Source organism: Loxodonta africana, chromosome X, assembly GCF_030014295.1.
Source record: "Loxodonta africana isolate mLoxAfr1 chromosome X, mLoxAfr1.hap2, whole genome shotgun sequence".
NCBI lineage: Eukaryota > Metazoa > Chordata > Mammalia > Proboscidea > Elephantidae > Loxodonta > Loxodonta africana.
The window spans coordinates 10,195,049-10,215,157 of NC_087369.1; the positions used below are offsets into that span (position 1 = coordinate 10,195,049).

At 47.1% G+C, this 20,109-nt stretch overlaps 1 protein-coding gene across 1 annotated transcript in view; it reads left to right on the plus strand.

The window, feature by feature from the left end:
* Positions 1–20,109, plus strand: part of SHROOM2 (shroom family member 2) — a 155,362-nt gene that overhangs the window by 56,732 nt on the left and 78,521 nt on the right. Inside the window, 1 exon segment of the mRNA XM_064277954.1 lies at positions 15,914–16,065. Coding sequence (XP_064134024.1) covers positions 15,914–16,065 — 152 coding nt within the window.

Consider the following 20,109-nt stretch of genomic DNA (forward strand, 5'->3'; position numbering starts at 1 on the left):
AAAGATAGCCGTTGTGATAAGTGGGATCACCTGTATCTTACTTACCCAATAAAAGGGGAACTCCGAGTTCCTTCAAAGGAACGGTGACATAACCTTGGCCACGCTGTCCCGAGTAGCGCCTCTCTCCGCTCGCTCAGTGGCAGCGTTATCTAAGGAGCAAGTGCTGTCTTTCTGAAATAGCAGTACGATGGGAACCCGCATTAAAGATAAACAGCCCTGTATTTGGAAACTGGGGACACTTTGTTCTGCTGTCCAGCAGTTCCTTTTCCTTTTCCTTGATGGCCTGTCAGTTCTATCAGATGGCGTTTTCACTTTGAAAACTGTGGAATTGGGTAAGTTCAGGAATCTCTGTTTAACTGGGCTCTGAAATGTTCCGACCACTCGTTTTCAAAGGATCTACGAGGAAGGGGCTGGAATAAAAGCAGACCTGTGAGCCCTGGTGGCGCAGCGGTTAAGTGCTCAGCCACTAACTGAAAGGTTGGTGGTTTGATCCCACCAGCTGTTCTGTGGGAGAAAGATGTGGCAGTCTGCTTCTGTAAAGATTATAGCCTTGGAAACCCTATGGGGCAGCTCTACTCTGTCCTGTAGGGTCGCTGTGAGTCGGAATTGACTCGACAGCAGTGGGTTGTTCTTTAGACTGGTGGGAAGCTTGCTTGGGGTGTGTTTATCCCTGGACAGTTCTTGACACTTTTAAAACCAGCCATATAGCTTGAAAAACCGGGACCATGGTGGGGGTTCCTTTCCACCCCGCCCCCATCTTCTTCAGATGAAAGTTGGGCTTCAGGCAGGAACTCTGCTTATCTTAGCTGATTCTTTTCCTCCCTGTTCATTCTTTCCAGAAGCGTTGCCTATTGTGTTGGTGGCTGCTGTAGGGTGGGCCCCTGACTCACGGCAACGGCAACCCCGTGCACAATGGAAAATAAAACGCTGCCTGGCCCTGTACCGCCCCTGTGATCACCTGTAGATCGGACCGGCTGTTGTGATCCTTAGGGTCTTCAGGGACTGATTTCAAGAAGTAGATTGCCAGGCCTTTCTTCCTAAGTCTGTTTTATTCTGAAATCTGTTCAGCATCATAGCAACACACAAGCCTCCCCTGACAGACAGGTGGTGGCTGCACGTGAGAATGGAACCTGGGTGGAAGGTGGAGAATTCTGCCACTGGGCCAGCGGACAGTGGTTTATATGGGAGCTGAAGAAACGGAGGTATGGCTTGGGTTTTGTCCTGAAAGAGATGCCAGTTGTGTCGTCACACTGGAAGCACGACCAGGTAATCAACACAGAGGTTCAGAGCAGCAGTGGGTGATGGGCCCAGAGTGTGGTGGAGGCTGGTGGGGCCGGGGGCAGCTGCTGCATCCTACAGAGTGATTGGGGCACACCAGTCAAAGTGTGTGCATGTCGGCGACGGGGCTGGGGGCTGTGGCCGAAGGGGACCATGTAAACAAAGCTCTGGAGGCAAGAAAGACCCCTTTCTCTCAAGAGGAGGGATAAAGGGTTCATTGTTGCCACGTGTGGGGTTTGGGGCAGGGTGGATGGTGTCCACAACAACAAGGCCTGTTTGCACGGAAATGGGTTTGGGGCAGGGTGGATGGCGTCCACAACAACAAGGCCTGTTTGCACGGAAATCGTAGGAGTCTGATTGAACATTGTCGCGCCCTGCTGGCCTGACGGAGCTGGCCGTCTGCACCACCATGGAGACCAGCGTGAAGAGAGAGAGGCTTGGTGGGAGGCACGGAGCTGCCATTGGGGCTTTCTTTTTGAGAGGGGTGTCTGCTGCATCCCCGCTTGTCTTGGTCATCTGCTGCTGCTATACCAGAAATACCACACGTGGAGGGCTTTAACAAAGAGAAGTTTACTGTCTCACAGTCCAGTAGGCTACAAGGCCAAATTCAGGGTGTCAGCTCCAGGGAGGAAGCTATCTCTGTCAGCTCGGGAGGAAGACCCTTGCATCGGTCTTCCCTTGGTCTGGGAGCATCTCAGCGCAGGTCCAAAGGACGCGCTGTGTTCTCAGTGCTGCTTTCTTGTTGGTATGAGGTCCCCATGTCTCTCTGCTTGCTTCTCTCTTTTATATCTCAGAAGAGATTGGCTTAAGACACTATCTAATCCTGCAGACCTCATCAATATAACTGCCACTAATCCGTCTTATTACATTGTAGTGATAGGATTTACAACACTTAGGGAAATCACATCAGATGATAAAATGGTATACAGTGGTACAATACTGGGAATCATGACCTAGCCAAGCTGACACGTATTTTTTTTTCTTTTTATAATTTTTATTGTGCTTTAAGTGAAAGTTTACAAGCTAGTCTCACACAAAAACTTATATACACCTTGCTACCTACTCCCAATTACTCTCCCCCTGATGAGACAGCCCGCTGTCTCCCTCCACTCTTTTCGTGTCCATTTCGCCAGCTTCTAACCCCCTCCACCCTCTCATCTCCCCTCCAGGCAGGAGATGCCAACATAGTCTCAAGTGTCCCCACCTGATCCAAGAAGCTCACTCCTCACCAGTATCCCTCTCCAACCCATAGCTGACACATATTTTTGGGGTCACAATTCAGTCCACGACACTGCTTCTTTCAAACCTGGGGCCAGTTCCTCTTTTGACCAATCCCAGCAAAGAACCATACAGGGATGGAGATTAAAGGGCCATCCGGGAGATGCGTACACCTCCTTCCGCTTCCTTGCTTGATTGCAGACACACAGCGCTTATACCATGAGGCCTGAGAATTAAGTACCGTTTATATTTTCTGTGGTCCCTGGGTGCTGCAAATGGTTCGTTCTCAACTACTAACCAAAAGGTTGGTGGTTTCGAATCCACCCAATGGTACTTCAGAAGAAAGACCTGCGATCCGCTTCCGTAACGAATGCAGCCAAGAGCACCCTGCGGAGTACAGTCCTGTTCTGTAACACACGGGGTCACCATGAGTCGGAATCCACTCAGCTGGCAACTAGAAGTGAAAACATATTTTCTGTGGGGGCAATGCGGTCTGGTTTCCAAATAAATCCACTGAGGTTAATCTTTTGTAAAGCACCCTGTTTGTACATTGCCGCTTTAGTTGTTTTTGAAGTTTTCTGTAATGCTATAATAGCTAAGCGAGGGAACAAGGAAACTTTAAATTAGTTTGGAAGTCGACAATGAGAACCTCTAGGATAACTGTGCGTCGGGAGTTTTCTTTCAAACGGTCTTCTGTAAAGGACTTGGAAAGCACAGTCCCCAAATAGCGCTGAGTCTTGTGATTGTAGCTGGCTCCCCTTACCACGGAAGCTGCTGGTTTCCTCATGGTGTAAATCAAGACTGGGATCATTGATCACTGGATGGGAGCTGCCTGGTTGCTAGCCCAATCTGTGCACTTAGCTGACTACTGCAGTAATAATGAGATGATTTGTGGATGTTTCTATGGTACGTTAGAGTTTGCAGAACGTTTTCGTAATTGTCTTGCTTTTACCTCCCCTCCCCATTGTCCTGCAGTATAAGACAGTCAGCTCCTACCATCTTGAAGCGTACAATTCAGTGGTATTACCATATGTTTACACAAATAACACGTGCCTTCTGCGTTTGTTTGCTGGCCACACCCTCCTCCCACAAGGCACCCTCACAACTGCCACCATGCCAATCCTCTCCCACCTGTTGACGTTAAAAAAAATTTAAGGTAGAGTGCTTGCAGCCAGCAAACAAATGCAGAAAGTGCCGTTATTTGCATAAAGATAGTTATATATTCACCAAGTTGTGCAACCGTCATCGCTGTTTGTTTCCAAAACTTCTGTGTCACCCCAAACAGAAGCTAAGTGCCCTTTAAGCACCAAGTACTCCCGTTCCCATCCTCCCTACCCCCAGCCCCTGGTAACCTCTAATCTGCTTTCTCCATCTATGCAGTTGGCTGTCCTAGATACTCTATATACGTGCACTCATATAGCATTTCTCCTTTTGTGTCTGGCTTATTTCACACTCTGTGTAATGTTTTCAAGGTTCATCCATGCTGTAGCTTATATTACAACGTCATTCTTTTTTATCTATACCCCATGTCCTGACTGTATATTGGGTAACAAAACTAAGAAAAGATAAGTGACTGTCTCCAAATCACATATTTAAATAAGGGGTAGAGGTAGGTCTTACACCGTTGACAGCTTCTCACGTTTTTGGGACCTTCTGTGAGACTCAGCTGCCACCTTCAGCCCCTCCTCGCCCCATGACCCATTATCCTTCTTCTCTGCCAACAGGGTCCCCTTTCTATGTCTCTGTTATTGCCCTCATCACGTGGAATTTGTATCAGCCAGGGTCCAGATAGGAGACAGAAACCACACAGTAATTTGACCAGGGAAAGCTTAATATAAAGCAGGGTTTGGCAAACTGGCCAAATCACTGCCATGTGCTTTTGTGTAGGACTGTCTATTGTTTGGGGGCTACAAAGGCAATGTTGTGTAGTTACCATAGAGACTAACCGAGTGCCAGAACCCATAGAGACTGCAAAGCCTAAATATTTACTGTATGCCTCTTTTTGAAAAAGCGTACTGATCCCCAACATAAAGAATTATGAGCTAGTAACAGGATTAAGGAGCACTGGTGGCACAGCGGTTAAGCACTCGGCTGCTAACTGAAAGGTTGGTGATTCGAACCCACCCAGCGGCTTCACAGGGGAGAAGACCCGATGATGTGCTTCCGTAAAACTTGGCTGCTAACTGAAAGGTTGCTGATTGGAACCCACCCAGCGGCTTCACAGGAGAGAAGACCCGATGATGTGCTCCCATAAAAATTACAGCATAGAAGGAAACCCTGTGGGGCAGTTCTACTCTGTTACATGGGATCAGTATGAGTTGGAATCGACTTGATGGCACACAACAATACAATGGCAGGGGATTAACTACTAAGAAGTAAAGAGAACTCTAAAGAGTATAAAACCCATTGCTGTGAAGTCGATTCCAACTCTTTGCGACCCTATAGGACAGAGTAGAACTGCCCCATAGGGTTTCCAAGGAGCACCTGGTGGATTTGAACTGCCGACCTTTTGGTTCGGAGCTTAATCACTGCACTGCCAGGCAGGACTCCCTAAAGAGTATAGGAGAGCAGATATAGGGAGCAGCCACTACCTCAAGGGGTGAGCCAGGGTACCTAGGGAAGGAATAGATTTGGACACCCCTTCCCCTCACACCTTTCCTGGAAGACAGATTCCGATCTTGCTGGAGTGGAGTGGCTGGGGCCCAATGGATGTGAAGAAGTTCACAGAGTGCCACGGGCCAGCTGGCAAGCAGGAAGCTGCCCCTGGTAAGCCAGTGAAACTCCCTGGGTAGCTGGCTGCACTGCTGGTGGAACTCATTGGCAAGCCTGCTGGGTGCCTGTGGAACTGGCTGGGAAGCCAACAGAGGGATCACTACTGGCTAGAATTTGCTGGGAAGCTGCCCGCTAGAGCGCCCGTGGAACTTGTTAGGAAGCCGCTGGGGCAAGTGTGAAACTTGATAAGAAGCTGGCCACGGAGTTAATACCACTGCGTGCCATGTCCCACAGGAGCGAGCAGCCAGGAGAGCATATTGGGATTAGGAAGGGAACCCCTTTCCTCCTCCAGTGTCCCTACAGCGCCCTTTACTGACAAAGCTTGACATCGTGCCAGATGGCCCAGGAGAAATGTCCGCAGGGTCCAGCTTCAGTATCACAAAGCAGGGCAATCAAGGGTGCGTTGAGAGTAGAGAGGCAATCATACGTTGCTAGCTGACACAGGAGACAGAATAGGTTGGTTGCGAATCTTTCTCCTTCTGGTTTGTAACGTCTCTGACATGCAGTGGTGTTCAGAAAATGTTCACTGAATGTCGCTCAGTTTCTTATGGGGATTCACCTCTGGTCTCAGTATTGGTGTGATGAGCAGGACTTTGCAGCATCCCGAGGCCCTGGATCCCGTGAGCTTTCCCCCCATCTCGGGAGGAAGCACACACCCGTTGGGCTTTATCCTGGCCTACCATGAAGCCCGTAAACCCTTGCCACCGCTTCCTTCATTGGCTTCCTTTCCAGGTGGTCTGGAGTCTGAGCTGCCACTCCCAAATCTTACTGTTGCTGGGTGCTGTGGAGCTCATAGTGACCCTACGTGACAGAGTAGAACTGCCCCATCGGGTTTCTTAGGCTGTAAACTTTATGGGAGCAGATTGTCAGGTCTTTTCTCACGCAGAGAAAGGAGCAGCTGGTAGGTTTGAACCACCAACCTTTAGGTTAGCAGCCTAGCACTTAACTGCTGTGCCAACAGGGCTCCTTTGCCACTTTCCATCGCCTGATGCAAATTCCATTCCCTGCCAGTTTCCCCGGACTTAGTTTCATCACATCTCTCCTTGGACAACGAGGTTAGCTTCTGATTGCTAATCCCAGCCTGCACCAACTTCCAGTCTTGTCCTTGTCTTTTGCTGCAAAGACCCTGATGGACTTTTCCCTCGATGATGTTCTTTGTCTGTGAACTGGTCACTCAGCTGTTGTCTCTCACACATCTGCTTGGCCTGGTTCTTTCCATTAACCTGGTTCTGTCCCCTTCTCAAGGCCACATCTGACCTTCCTTGCCTTGGTGCCACGTGGGACCCAGCCCTCATTTTAGGGAGGGGGAAAGGGGATGTAGGAGCATAGGTGGTGCAGTGGTTAAGTGCTCAACTGCTAACCAGAAGGTCAGCAGATAAAACCCACCAGCTCTCTGTGGGAGAAAGATGGCAGCCTGCCTCCTTAAAGATTAACCCATCAAAAAAAAAAAAAAAAAATTGCCATCAAGTTGAGTTTGACTCATAGTGACCCTACAGGAACTGCCGATAGGGTTTCCAAGGAGTAGAACTGCCCCATAGGGTTTCCAAGGAGCAGCTGGTGGATTTGAACTGCCCATACTCTTAACCATTGCACCACCAGGGCTGCCTGTAAAGATTACAGTCTTGGAAACCCTATGGGGCAGCTCTTCTCTGTCCTATAGGGTTGCTATGAGATGGAATTGATTCAATGGCACACAACAGTAACAACAAAAAGGGAGTGTAAGGAACACTGGTGATAGTACTCTTAAGTGTTTGCAGGTAACCAAAAGGTTGGCAGTTGGAACCCACCCAGCGTCTCCGCAGGAGAAAGACCTGGCGATCTGCTCCTGTGAAGATTACAGCCTAGGACGTCCTGGGGGACAGTTCTCCTCTGTCACACGGGGTGGCTATGAGTCAGAATGGATTGAACAACAACAAAGGGGGTGCATTAGAATCTCCAAAGTGGGACTTTCTGTTCTTAAACACTGTACCAAATACGTCCTTGGTCATTCAGGTCCAAAGTACGTGAGGAGGGTCTTTTGGTTTGTTACTTTTTTTGTTGTTTTGTTTTATTATTTTTCTTAAAAAATTTTTTTAAGTCTCAACACATTTGGGTGGTGGTTTTCAATTACCTACAGGCTTCACTGTTTTCAGAGCAAAAAGCTGTGCTGGGTTGACCCTTCAGTGTGGGCGAGTTGCACTCTCAGGTGGTTTCACAATTGGACGCTTCTCCTGGATGAGTCAGTTGTCCTTTCTGGAGGTTCTGAGCTCAGACAGAATGAGCAGAATGGTTCAGTGAAGCGGATGAAGGAGGTGACTTCCCTTATTGTTCTGCCAACAAAAGGCGCTGTTACCAGATCTCTGGAGAGTGGGGATAGTCAGAACCCCCATGCATTGCCTGTGTGATCCACGGCTTTTGAAATAGGATTTTAGACTGGTGTTTTTTTCTTTGTTCTTCCTCCTTTCCTTTTGTTTTCTGGTAATTAACGATTTTCCGAATCTCTCGAGCTCAGACCCTCAGAGCCTCTTTAGCTGCCTTTCCTCTTGCCCTTGACACCCATCATTGATGATGTCCTTGGGTCTTTATCCCTCACTTCTGGAGTCCTTGCCTGCTGTAGTTCTCTCTGCCTGTATTCATTCAAATCCTTATTTCCACCTGTCTGGAGTACTTCAAAGGCTTCCTGTTGTTGCAGTTAGGCAAATTCCTACTCATAGCAACCCCATGTGACAGAGTAGAACTGCCCCATCAGATTTTCCACAGTGGCTGCTGCAGTGGGCTCAGATGTAACAAGGATCGTGAGGGTGGTGCAGGAACGGGCAGTGTTTCCTTCTGTTGTATATGAGTTGGAAGCAGCTCGATGGCACCTAACAACAACAATCTTTACAGGAGCGGATCACCAGGTCTTTTCTTTCACGGAGTCACTGGGTGGGTTCGAACCATCAACCTTTTGGTTAGCAGCAGAGCGATTAACCTTTCGCACCACTAGGCCTCCTTCAAAGGCTTCCTAAGTAGGTACTTGTCAGGGTTGTCTTCCTTGCTGTTCTGTTGTTCAGCCAGAGACATTCATTTCATGCAGAGCTGCAAGATTAATTTTCCCGAAGCCTTGCTTTAGCATTCGGTTCACTCCCCTGCTTTCTCCCCCTCTCCAGGCCCCCACTGCCTACAGGATACTGTCCAGATGCTGATTCAAGGTCAGGTTGCTAATCTCCCCCCTTTGGCCTTTATCTTCAAACACTCCTGGGCACACACTACACCCCGCAGGCTGACTCATTGCTCAGACGCGTCCCGCTTCCTGCTCCGGCCCCTTTCTTCAGTTGGTGCCTCTCTGTGAGCCTTCCCTGTCTGTCTGCCTTTTCAAGTTGTTCCTGTGGTCTTTGCATCTCCACCCAGCACGGAAGGGGAAGGGAACGTCACTCACACCTCACAGTCCTGCTACAGTGGATACCCATCCTTCAGGTGTGATCTTGTCCTCTGCTAGAATATCCTCAGGCTAGGTGGGTCTTCCTCCTTGATCATCTGTAGCCTGTTAGCTGGAGTATGGAAAAGCTTTGTTCCAAAAAAGACTATTGTGTATCTCTTCATTTCCCCGTGTGGGCCATTGTCTTCATTTCCATAAGAACAAGAAGGCATTCTGCGCCTGGTGGGACAATTAACTCTTAATCGAGGCCAGTTGTTGTTGTTGTTAGGGGGCCATCAAGTCATAGAAAACACATGTGACAGTAGAACTGCCCCACAGGGTTTTCTAGGTTTTGGTTAATCTTTATGGGGAGTCCTGGTGGTACAGTGGCGAAGAGCTCGCCTGCTAACCAAAAGTTCGGCGGTTTGAATCTACCAGCTGCTCCCTGGAGACCCTATGCTGTAGGGTCGCTATGAGTCAGAATGGAATTGATTTGACAGCCATGTTTTTTTTATTTTTTAATCTTTAAGGGAGCGGATTGCCTGGTCTTTCTTCCGCAGAGCCGCTGGGTGGGTTCAAACCACCAATCTTTCAGTTAGCAGCTGAGTGTTACATTGCACCACGAGGGTGCCTTAATTAAGGCCATAGAGTGAGTTTTTGATACCTTATACCAATGAATACCTAAAACAAAAACATCCGGCCTGCTGTACGAAGCACGATGCTTTCATCTGTAAGGACACATGGGACCTTCATCATGTGTATCAGCACAGACATACGTAATTGTGTCACCTTTATGTTAACCAGTAATACAGCGGAACGAGGCAGTGGTGGTTCTCACCTTCCATGCTTGAGACCCAGGTTCAAATCTGGCCAGTGCACCTCATGCATAGCCATCACCCGTCTGTCCTTGGGGGCTTGTGTGTTGCTGTGATGCTGAACAGTTACAGCGGAGCTTGCAGACTCAGACAGACCAGGAAGAAAGCCTGGTGATCTACTTCTGAAAACCAGCCAGTGCAAACCCTGTGGATCACAGCGGTTTGATCTTATTGTGCACAGGCTGGCCATAAGTCAGAGACCAACTCCATGGCCCCTAACAACAACTGGCTTTTTGCAAAGGGGTTCTTATGGTTTGGGGTAACAGACCTAGCATTTTTCCTGACTGCCGTGGTTCACGGCTCCCACGTTCTACAGACTTAGGCAACAGTCAAAAATAGTTATAATGCCAAGTGCTATCTTTGTCTTGTGATGCACAGGGGTTATTACAATGTTCACATCAAGATGTGAAAGTTTGTATCATACGCAATATACATTAGTGGTGCTGGCAGTCAAAGCCAAACAAACACACACACAAACAGTGCCATTGAGTCGATTCTGACTCTTAGCGACCCTATAGGACAGAGTAGAACTGCCCCACAGAGTTTCCAAGCCATGATCCTTTAAAAAAAATAGGTTTTCTTTTCACCAAGTTCAAGCCTAATGAATTCTACCTGCTAGAGAAGTTTGGTGGGGTAAGAGCCTGGAGTGGAGTTTTCTAAAGCTGCCTTTTCTCTTAGGACTACTTTCTCCATGAGCACAATGAATACCAAAGAGATGCTTGCTCTTGGTGAGGAGGAGAGTAAGAACAGAGGGGAAGAAAACCCAGCTTTATCTCCCAAACTAAAACAAGTCTTTGCTGGGAAATGCAGGTGGGGTGTGGCTAGGGGAAGGAAGAAGCTGTTTTGGAATGCAGCCTTCATTTCTAAGGAGAAGCTTTAAGAAACCCTTACAGCTGAGAAAAAAAAGTAACAAGAGGCCGTACTTCCTGGTGCAGGCAGCCAATGACAGCACCGTGAGGCAGTCTCTTAGGACTTGTTATACAGAGTTTGTGGGAGTGTGGGAGCCCTGGAAGCCCTGGTGGCATAGTGGTTAAGCAGTATGGCTGCTAACCAAAAGGTTGGCAGTTTGAATCCACCAGGTGCTCTCAGAAACCCTATGGGACAGTTCTACTCTGTTCTATACGGTCACTATGAGTTGGAATCGACTGGACGGCAATGGGTTTGGTTTTTTTCTTTGGTTGAGGTGGTGAGGTGGTGGTGCAGTGGTTAAGCGCTCAGCTTCTAACCGAAAGGTCAGCAGTTCGAACCCACCAACTGCTTCGCAGGAGAAAGATGTGGCAGTCTGCTTCTGTGAAGATTACAGCCTTGGAAACCCCACGGACCAGTTCTGCTCTGCCCTGAAGGATCTCTATGAGTTATGTGGGACTGGGGCTTCAGAGCCCACCCAGGCATACCCGTGGATACTGGGTCACCCTGAGGAACTGCTACCTTCAAAAACTGTTTGTCCAAACCCTGCAGGCAATTAGTCATACATTGCTTTTGCCTAAGGATTTTCCTGGATGATTGAATTCAAAGATATTCATGGTAGGGAGCAGGACAAACTTTTTTTTTTTTTATTTTAAATAACATTTTATTGTGTTTAAGGTGAAAGCTTACACAGCAAATGAGGTTCCCATTTAACAATTTCCACACAAATTATTCAGTGGCATTGGTTACATTTTTTAGTGTGTCATCATTCTCGGGACCCTGGTGGTGTAGCGGTTAAGTGTTTGGCAGCTAACCAGAAGGTCGGCAGTTGGAATCCACCAGCCGCTCCTTGGAAACCCTGCGGGGCAGTTCTGTTCTGTCATGTAGGGTCTCTACAAGTCGGAATCGACTTGATGGCAATGGGTTTGGTTTTCGTTTCTGTCATCATTCTCATTTGTTCTGTTCTGGTTGTACCATTTCTAGGAATCTAGTTTCTCTGCCCCCTTACCTTCTCATCTTTGCTTTAGAGTCATTTTTGACCATTTGGTCTCATATAAATGATTTTTTAAAGGAGCTCATTACTCACTGGTGATACTGTTTATTTTAGCCAATCTCTTATTTAGCTAAAAGGTGACCTCAAGAGATAATTTCAGTTCAAGGTTTAAAGAGTATCTCAGGGCGATAGTTTCAGGGAGTCTTTTAGTCTCAATCGGTCTAGTAAGTCTGGACTTTTTTAGGAATTTGAGTTCTGTTCCACATTATTCTCTCGTTCTACCAGGATTCATCTATTGTTGCCCTGATGGGAACTTTGGCAGTGGTAGCTGGGCACCATCTAGTTCTTCTAGTCTCAGGGTAGATGAGGCCATGGTTTGTGTAAACTGCTTGTCCTGTAAACTATGTTCTTCTCTGAGTCTTTGGTTTCCTTCTTTCTGTCTTGTTCCGGATGAGTAGAGACCAATAGGTGTATCTTAGATGGCCACTTGGAAACTTTTAAAATTTAGCACATATGCTAACTTTTCTAGTGGGTCTGGAATCTAGGGTGGTACAAATGGTAAACACACTAGGCTGCTCACTGAAAGGTTGGAGGTTTGAGTTCACTCAGGAGTGCCTAGGAAGAAATGCCTGGCTATCTACATCCAAAAAGTCAGCCCTTTGGAGCACAGTTCTACTCTGACACCCATGGGGTTGCCATGAGTTGGAGCTGACCCAGTGGTGACTGGCTTTATACTGGATCTAAATAGTTTTCATGTCTTTAGACCCTGAGGAATGCATAACCTTTTAAAGTCATAAACACGGTAGGGTTCTGGCCTTCGAAGTTTGTGATGCTACAACTATGCTCAGTACGTGTGCATTTTTGGACACTTCAAAATAAAAGCCAAATTAATATTTTCAAGCAGATGCCTTATTAGCCTGTGGCTGGCATTATTATTCTCAGAATCTTGTGGTTATGACCATTGTTTGATGTTTTGCTTTTATATGGCTTACCTGAGATGTTCGATTCTTCCCTTTTTTCTAAGTCAAGAACCGTGTAGATTGTATTTTCAGTTTATACGTTGTTTCCATTGACAGTAGAGTTGAAATTGCAAAGTATAGTCTGTAATCATAGAGGTCAGTGTTTAATTTTCTCACTTAAAAGAGATAAATGTGGATATAAATACGCTTAAATTATTTCTTCCTGTGCTTTCTTCTAAAGCAGATTTCCCAAACCAACAATGGCAAAGTATTGGGAGAAGTACCTACTATCAGAATGTACTTGAGAGAGTCTGATTTTTCCACCTATTTGTAGTAAATAAATTGTATGTCTTCATTTCTGGGGAAAGGGGTTATTATGTATTCTGAATACTGTTCTTTGTTGACACTTTAAAAGTTGTTGGAACAGCTTGTTAGGATGATTTGTTATTTCTCACTTAAGCCTTGAATCAGGAGCCTTGGTGGCATAGTGGTTAAGCACTTGGCTGCTAACCAAAAGGTCAACACTTCGAACCCACCCAGTGACTCCTAGGGAGGAAGACCTGTTGATCTGCTCTCGTAAAGATTACAGCGTTGGAAACCCTGTGGGGCAGCTCTGCTCTGTCCTGTAGGGTCGCTGTGAGTTGGAATTGACTCCACGGCATCGAGTTTTGATTTACTTTGGTTTAAGCCTTGAATTTATGCTTTTGATATAAGAGTTGCTTTTCTTTAAATTTTTTTTTTATAAATTACTGACTTGCACTGAGTGTCTGCCTTGGAGGTAAACTGTATTATTGCCCATTCATTGTAAATACAAGGGAAAGAGGAAAAAAGAAATCAGAATTCCATAGGGTTTGTCGCCATGGGATGCACATGGATAGAAAGCAGTTCTGTGATCTTTGAACAAGGGCGAACTCCTCAGAGTCAGAAAGTTACTAGAGGCAGAAAGTCTACAAAAGAAAGGGCCAACCCCTGGGCCTTGGGGCCTGCCTTGGGGTCCCTGGGCTCCTGGCACTGTGAAAAGCTTAAGGTGATTTGCCTCCTCGTCCCACTTTATTATTTTTGTTATTTTAGAAGCCAAATTCTTTTCCACACTGCCCACCTATTGTTATTTGGTTCAGAGTAGGGAGAGTAGGGAGAAAGGTCAGCCACACAGTCAGGCTTTCTGGCACCGATATGTAAATGGAGGGTGGAATACTCCAGTCAGAACTATTAGCAGTTGCCTGGGTACCTAACGGGAACCCTGGTGGTGCAGTAGTTAAGAGCTTGGCTGCTAAGGCTGCTAACCAAAGGGTCAACAGTTCGAATCTACCTGCTGCTCCTTGGAAACCCTGTGGGGCAGTTCTACTCTGTCCTGTAGGGTCGCTATGACTTGGAACTGATTCCACGACAACACGTTTGTTTTTTTGGGGGGAGCGGGGGCTCTTACCAGTAAGGCCTGCGGTTTGAACCCACCCAGTGGCTTTGCGGGAGAAAGCCCCAGCAATCTGCTCCAGCAAAGGTTATAGACTTGGAAACCCTATGGGGAAGTTCTGCTCTGTCACATGGAGTTGTTATGAGTTAGAATAGACTCGATGGCATGCAACGACAAAAATATGGAATACCGACATTTCCATACCTCTGGATTCATCCTCCTCCCAGAACGGGAGCCCTGCCAATGCTCAGACATTCCAGGGGCTCCTCCTGGTCCAGAGGACACCCCAGCCCCCAGCCCCTGATCTGATTTTACTCCTCTTTCCTTCCTCACCTAGGCCCCTTGTCCAGTTGGGTGTCTTTATGTAGGCCTGTGTCCTCAGAGTGCCTGGCCCCTAGGTGTCCGGCTGTCCTTTCCAGACAGCTTCAAGGACATACCTAGTGCCCCTGGCTCCCTGAACATCTTCCTTGAGCACCCACACCCCAAGGAGGCAAAACTTGTCACCAGCTCCTCAGACACTTCCACTCCTAGGTATGTATCTGGGAGAAATGGAAACATGTCCACACAAAAAACGCAGCTATTCATTGCAGCGTCATTGACAATAGTCAAAAAGTCCATCAACTGATGAATGAATAAACAAAGTCTGGTCTATTTATAAAAAACAAAAAAACAACTGCCTTTGAGTCAGTTCAGACTCATGGCGACCCTATGTGTCAGAGTCGAGCTGTACTCCATAGGCTTTTCCAGTGGCTTATCTTTTGGAAGTAGATTGCCAGGCCTTTGTCCCAAAGCGCCTCTGAGTGGATTAAAACTGCCAATCTTTTGACTCCTTGTCTATCCATATGGTAGACTATTACCTGACCATACAAAGGAATGAAGTTCTGGTACGTGTTGCAACATGGGTGAACGTAGCCAGTCCCAGCAGACTGCATATTGTACAAATCCATTTATATGAGCTGTCCAGAACGGGCAAATCCATAGGGACAGAAAATTGATGAATGGTTGCCAGGGGCTGGGGGGAAACTGGGAGGTGACTGCTGAGCCTGAGGTTTCCTTTAGGGGTGATGGAAATGTTCTCAAGTTGACTGTGGGGATGTTTGCACAACTCAGAATACACTAAGAGCGATTTGGGTTGTGTACTTTAAATGGGTGAATTATATGATACATGCATCAATTTTGCAGTAAAGCTGTTGCAGAAACAATCTAGGTATAAGATGATAAACACATGAGAAATAATTAGTAAGTAATACAGATGGTTGATAATTATTGTTTGGGTAAAGGAAATCTAGAAAATGAACCAATATCTTTGGATGTAATCCTTTCTGGTTGTGTGTGTCCCTTTGAACTCTATCTTTTTCCAAATTCGCTCTGTGTCATTGGAAAGGCAGACCAAAGCGAGAGGTACTGTAAGAGAAACAAAGATTTGGGGCATTCCTGCCCCTGCCCCTTGCCCCCTGCAGTCCCTGGGTGGTGCAAACGGTTAAATGCTTGACTACTAACTGAGAGATTGGTGGTTTGAACCCATCCAGAGGCGCCACGGAAGAAAGGCCTGGCGATCTGCTCCCAAAAGTCCAAACCAAAAGCCAAACCTGTTGCCACCTAGTCAGTTCCGCCTCATAGAGACCCTACAGGACAGAGTAGAGCGGCCCCACAGGGTTTCCAAGGGTGTAATCTTTTCAGAAGCAGACTCCCACACCTTTGTCCCACAGAACAGCTGTGGGTTTGAATTGCTGACCTTTTAGTTAGCTGTGGAGTGCCTAACCACTGAGCCACCAGGGCTCCTTCCCAAAGGTCACAGCCATTGGAAACCATATGGAATTCAGTTCTACTCTGCAGTACATGTGGTTGCCGTGAGTCAGAGTCAGCCTGATGGCAACTGGTTTGTCTTTTTTTATAAACACCCCCACCCCCACACACACGTGGAAGCAAGGTCACCCACCACTGTGCCATTCACCGGCCCAGATGTGATGTTTGGCTGTGGGGTCATCTGAAGCCGGGTGCATGAACGTGCCCAATTCGTGTGTCACGGGAGTGTTGTGTGCCGGCTGTGTTCTGGAGACTACCCTTGACTCGTCAGTCAGTCAGTCATCCCCAAGGCTGATGGGGCACGCTTGTTTGTTACAGATTGAAGAAGGAAGCAAAGCCGCGGCTGTGGACAAGTTACTGGCTGGAGACGAGATTGTTGGCATCAATGACATCGGGCTCTCGGGGTTCCGGCAGGAAGCCATCTGCCTGGTGAAGGGTTCCCACAAGACCTTGAAGCTGGTGGTAAAGAGGTAAGAGCTGTGTCTTGTCCGTGTTCACCAGACAGGCAGAAAGCCACCCTGTGAGCGCAGCCCGGCAGACATCCTGTGTCACTGGGTGACGCTGATTTGGGGCAGGGGGTATTTGTTCTTAGAATGACGTCTCTTGATCAAGGATGAATCCAGCACCAAAACCTCAAAAGATTCCTCATTTTATCAGTAGACAGATAGATAGGTGCCGTAGAGTTGACTGACTGACACAGCAGAACAAAACGTTGCCGGCCCCAGATCATCTTTATGATTGCTGACGTGTTGGAGTCCGTCCTTGTGGCTGTTGTGCTGGTCCGTCTTACCGAGGGTCTCCCTCAACCTCACTGGCCCTCTGCTTCACCAAACGTGATGTCTTCCTCTAGTCATTGATCCCTCCTGATGATGTGCCCAAAGCAAGTGAGTCGGATGGTGTTCTGTTGTGACCCATAAGATTTTCATTGTCTAATTTTTGTAAGTAGATTGCCAGGCCTCTCTTCCTAGTGCTAGTCTAGAAGCACCACTGAAACCTGCCCACCGTGGGTGACCCTGCTGGTATTTGAAATACCGGTGGCATAGCTTCCAGCGTCACAGCAACATGCCAGCCACCACAATATGACAAACTGACAGGTGGTGGTATTTTATTACTACTGACTATTTATTTTTTACTTAACACATGAGTTTGAATACTTATATCTTTTATTTAACAACATGTAGTTTATTCTCTTGGCACGGAGAAAACTCTCTGCTTATGTTTCTTATACAGCCACATGTTATTGCCTGCTGTTTTCACAAGGTGGCGTTTTCAGTCTGTATGCTAGGAAATAAGGACGATTGTTAAGTAGGCTTTTCAAAACCGGCTACAAGCTGTTTTTAGTGCCTGGCTGCTGTGTGGGGGAAGCACGCTGCCTAGTCCTATAAATTAGGTTGCTGGTAGGAATGTGGATGATTTTAAGAGATTCGAAAGCAAACTTAGGGAGGTGATGCCATTATGTATAGGAAGTAAAGTAGTATTCCTGGGCACCCCAAGGGTACTTGCCATTTGTTGTTTTCATGTAGAAATAATTTTCCACCTCGGTTTTCATAGTTAAATAATTAATAGTAAAGTGTTTACATGCATTTTTTTTTGCAGAATTAGTGTGCTCTTTCAAAGATTGGCTGTTAATTTTAAAAAATAAATGGACTCAAGCATTTTGTGTGGTTCTAGGACAAACTGGAAGATGTATTCCCCAAAGGACTTGATCTTTTTTAAAGTTTTGTCGAAAACAGTATCCAAGAAGCCATTTTAGAAATGAGGAAGGGAAAATCTGCCTTCTTTGCCACATCAGCAACCTCGTTTCTAAGTGGTACGTGCCATTCCTGGTGGCACAACTGCTAACTGAAAGGTCAGCGGTTAGAAGCTACTCAGAGGCTCTGCGGGAGAAAGGCTGGTGATCTGCTCCTGTTAAGGTTACAGCCTAGAAAACTCTGTGGGGGTGTCTTAGTCACCTAGTGCTGCTCTAACAGAAATGCCACAGGTGGAGGGCTTTGACAAAGAGAAGTTTATTCTCTCACAGTCCAGTAGACTACAAGTCTGAATTCAGGGTGCCAGCTCCGGGGGAAGGCTTTCTGTCTTTGTCGGCCCTGGAGGAAGGTCCTTGTCATCAGTCTTCCTTTAGCCTGGGAACATCTCTGTGCAGGAACCTCAGGCCCAAAGGACACGCTCTGCTCTTAGCGCTGCTTTCTCTGTGGTATGAGGTTCCCATGTCTCTCTGCTGCCTTCTTACTTTCATATCTCAAAAGATACTGGTTTAAGACACTAATTAACTGCTGTTAATCCATCTTATTACATCATAGTGATAAGATTTATAACACATGGTAAAATCACATCAGATGATAAAATGGTAGACAGTCATCCAATACTGGGAATCATGACCTAGCTATGTTGACAGGTATTTTGAGGGGGACACAATTCAGTCCGTGACAAGGGGGCATTTCTGGTCTGTCACTTGGGGTCTCTATGAGTCGGACTCGCTCGAGGGCACCCAACAACAACAACAACGTGAACCATTCTTGAGCAGTTTTATTAACCCCTTCCACCCTTTCTGTCCTCGTAAATGAGAAGAGAAAACCTGGGACTGGCAGTGTTGGAGCCTTGTGGGAAGGATGGGAAGTGAGAGATGCTATCTGGTGGCATGATAGCTCCTCTGCCCCCACAGCTTTGGCCCTCGGGAGGCAGGCAGTCTGTTCTCACACATGGAGCTCGAGGCAGAGCCGAGGCCATGAGAGTGGCGGGAAGCTCCTTCCCCACAGGTGTGACAAGGGTTGTACACTGCCTCTGGGGTTGACGCCAACCCTCTCCCCTGCCCCCAGGCGCAGTGCGGACCCCCTTCTTGCACGCCCTGGTCGCAGGGGTGCCAGAGCACCTGAAACGCTGCAGCACGCTGCTCAGGTGGCTGCCTGTCTCTTCTGTGGGGAAGGCTCAGCTCTCAGTTGAGGCTGCTGGCAGAATTCTAAGAGCAGGGCCTGCCTACGCTAGTGTCCGGTGCTAATAATTAATTATTAGTTGTAATTTAAAATTGTTGTATTTTACTATTATATTAAAATAATTAATTAGTGGTTATTAGTTTCCGTTGCTGGCGTCCCGCTCAGGGCAGAATACTGCTGTAAATCCCTAAAGACGCACATCATAAGGACACCGGAAACACCCAACTAACTTTGTATGGTTTTCCTTGTTACAAAAGCACCAGGAGTGTCTTTTAGATTATTTTTCTTAAATCCTTAACGTGTGTTCTTTTCTACCTACGTATAAATCTGTTTAAATCTCTTCATCCTTCTCATTCCCCAGGTAGCTTAATTTCCTAGAGTTGCCATAACAAAATGCCACTTAACCCACTTGGTTAACAGCCGTAGCACTTAACCACTACGCCACCAGGGTTTCAAAAAATACCACTTAATGGGTGGCTTTTAAGAGCAGATTGATATTTCTCACAGTCCTGGAAGCTAGAAGTGTAAATTCTGGGTGTCATACTTGTCCTTTGTCTGTTCTAGGCGTTGTCTGTTAACAGCTTCTGTAGCCCCGGGCATTTGCTGGTGTTCTTTGCCGTGTAGACAGATATACACGGGGCATCTTTTCTCTTTGAGTCTGACTGCCTGTCTGTTCTCACTCTTCAGAAGGGGTTTGGAGTAGTACCCTCTCTACTCTGATGTGATTTAAAACCAACAAAATCAAACCCATTGCTGTCGAGTTGATTCTGACTCATAGTGACCCTACAGGACAGAGTAGAACTGCCCTATAGGGTTTCCAAGGCTGTCATCTTTACGGAAGCAGACTGCCACATCTTTCTCCCTTGGAGCAGCTGGTGGGTTGGAACCACTGACCTTTACCACCGCAGCACCAGGGTTCCTTCCTGACATGATTTAACTGGTAATATCTTTAAAGAAAAACTGTCGCCCCCAGCACGGTCACATTCAAGGGTAAAGGGGTTAGGACGTATCTTTTGAGGGGACACAGCTCAGTCCCGAACACCAGGCAACCAGTAATCTGCTTCTGTCACTATAGATTAATTTGCATTTTCCAGAATTTTATATAAAGCTCCAAAAAAGGATTGGATACTCTTAAAAGGCGCTCCATAGAGTGAACCACTAACATTCAAAAGCATGACCAAATGGTACATTAGGTTGCTCAGCCGTTGTCTAACATGAATCAGCTGCCTACCCACCTGTGGCACCTCAGGAAGCGGGACTCTGCTTCTAGGGCCTGAAATCAGGTAGGGATCCTGAGGGTGAGCTCTGGCCGGCACCTGCGTGGTTGGGTTGTTTGCTTGTCTGGGGGGATGGTGGGGAAAGGGGAATATTCACCTAAATCTAAGACACGTACCAACAAGTTGCTGTCAAGTCGACCCCAAGTCACAGCACCTCCATGTGTGTTAGGGTGGAACTGTGCTCCACAGGGTTTAAAATGGTCGATTTTTCAGGAGCAGATGGCCAGGACTTTCTTCTGAGGCACCTCCGGGTGGACTCAAACCACCAACCCTGTGGTTAGCAGGCAAGCTTGTTAACTATTTGCAC